A 2,344-nucleotide genomic window follows, 5' to 3' on the forward strand; every position below is an offset into this window, starting at 1 on the left:
GTAAGTAACGTAAGGGTAAGAGAGATGTGTGGAAATAAAAAGCGCGTGGTTGAGAGAGCAGAAGAGGGTGTTTTGGGTGGTTTGGGCACATGGAGAGAATGAGTGAGGAAAGATTGACCAAGAGGATATATGTGTCGGAGGTGGAAGGAACGAGGAGAAGAGGGAGACCAAATTGGAGGTGGAAAGATGGAGTGAAAAAGATTTTGTGTGATCGGGGCCTGAACATGCAGGAGGGTGAAAGGAGGGCAAGAAATAGAGTGAATTGGAGCGATGTGGTGTACCGGGGTTGACGTGCTGTCAGTGGATTGAAGCAAGGCATGTGAAGCGTCTGGGGTAAACCATGGAAAGCTGTGTAGGTATGTATATTTGCGTGTGTGGACGTGTGTATGTACATGTGTATGGGGGGGGGGTTGGGCCATTTCTTTCGTCTGTTTCCTTGCGCTACCTCGCAAACGCGGGAGACAGCGACAAAGTATAAAAAAAAAAAAAAAAAAAAAAAATATATATTTGTGTATATATATATATATATATATATATATATATATATATATATATATATATATATATATATATATATATATATATATATATATATATATATATATATATATATATATATATATATATATTTGTATATATATATATATATATATATATATATTTTTTTTTTTTTTTTTTTTTTTTTTTATACTTTGTCGCTGTCTCCCGCGTTTGCGAGGTAGCGCAAGGAAACAGATGGAATATGTGGTTCAGGCCAGTCACCAAAGAAGTATGATCAGCCCAAAGTTCAGGCTATGCAGAGGAGCAAAAGCAATTTAGAAAGGCCACGGGTAAAAACTAATAGAGAAAGTAAAATTGAATCAACCTCACATTTGTATGATCAAACAACTGCAAGTGGCTTGTATCCTGAAAGTAAAACATATGCTGATGAAACAACAAATGCAAATGTTCCCATGGACAGGACAACGTCTACTGTAGATTTGAATCTCGGTGTAACAGTATCTTGTAATGATGACATTATTATTGATGATCAAAACAATTCAGTTCTAGATGACTCAAGAAGTGAAGAGCTTCACTTAAATATACGTCCAGAATGTCAAAGTAATGGGAGTGTAGCAGACCAAACTGAAGATGACAGGGTTTTTCAAGATGAGCTAGACTTTAACAATATTGATACACCCTGCAATGAAGCAGAAACTATTCAAGATGAAAATGATCCTGAAACTAATGATATGAGAACTTCCACACCTGTGTCAAGTAATTCTCATGATGTACCTTTAGGCAACCCAGCACCAAAACCTCTGAAGAAGGAGACACACCAGGCCAAGGTATCAACATCAGCACTTAAATCACAGTCTCTGAAGAATGTGCAGCAACATCCTGGCAACCTTCCATCTACATACAAAAAGAGCAAAATACCAAAGTATATCCTGGCTCGTAAGGAAGAAGATAGACGAAAAGCAGAATTAGCTTTGGCTGCTGACCCAGACTGCCCCCCTGGCCATACTCCATTACCTGACCATGAGCGTCGTAACACTCTTCATCTTCTACGGAAAAGTCAAGCAGAGGTAATGAAAGAGCTGTCATCCCTACCAGTGGCACAGGATACACTGAGACTAAAGAAAGTACGTCACGGTCTGGAGGAGAAACTTACACAGATTGAAGATGGTCTTAGAATCTTTTCACAGCCAAAAGTATATGTCATGAATGATGAGTGATTGAGCTAGATACAGATGAAAGAACAAAGCTTAAGTCCGCATTATTAGAGAAGGTATTCATTTTCTTAATATTGTGTTTTGATGTTATTTTCAGAAGTTTTATCATTTTCATTGTTTTTATTTTAAGCCAAGTTACCCATTTAGTTATTAGCCTTATGGTTCTCTGTTCCATATGGAGGACAGAACTGTTAATGGTTTCATGACTTACTTAATCATGTGAAACAGAGTTTAATGTAAACATGACAGCCATTCTGTGTAAACATATACCATGTGTGGAGAATAGATTATGATAAATAACTAATAATTCATCAGGGCAAATAAATGAACCAACCAGCATATGCATTGAAGTTTTCATAATTATAGATATTCCCGGGCGGCGCACTCGTTTTATCCCTGGGGATAGGAGAGAAAGAATACTTCCCACGTATTCCCTGCGTGTCGTAGAAGGCGACTAAAAGGGAAGGGAGCGGGGGGCTGGAAATCCTCCCCTCTCATTTTTTTTTTTTTCCAAAAGAAGGAACAGAGAAGGGGGCCAGGTGAGGATATTCCCTCACCAATCCTCTGTTCTTAACGCTACCTCGCCAATGTGGGAAATGGCGAATAGTATGAAAAAAGAAAAATATATA

General features: G+C 38.2%; 1 protein-coding gene across 1 annotated transcript; it reads left to right on the plus strand.

Annotated features, from left to right (window-relative positions):
- The first annotated feature begins 743 nt into the window (after nucleotides 1-743).
- Nucleotides 744-2,079, plus strand: LOC139752601 (uncharacterized). Its single transcript, XM_071668358.1, has one exon. The coding sequence runs from the start codon at nucleotides 795-797 to the stop codon at nucleotides 1,716-1,718; it is 924 nt and encodes a 307-aa protein (XP_071524459.1). The 5' UTR covers nucleotides 744-794; the 3' UTR covers nucleotides 1,719-2,079.
- Nucleotides 2,080-2,344: the final 265 nt, after the last annotated feature.

Source organism: Panulirus ornatus, chromosome 13 (genome assembly GCF_036320965.1).
Source record: "Panulirus ornatus isolate Po-2019 chromosome 13, ASM3632096v1, whole genome shotgun sequence".
Taxonomy (NCBI): Eukaryota; Metazoa; Arthropoda; class Malacostraca; order Decapoda; family Palinuridae; genus Panulirus; species Panulirus ornatus.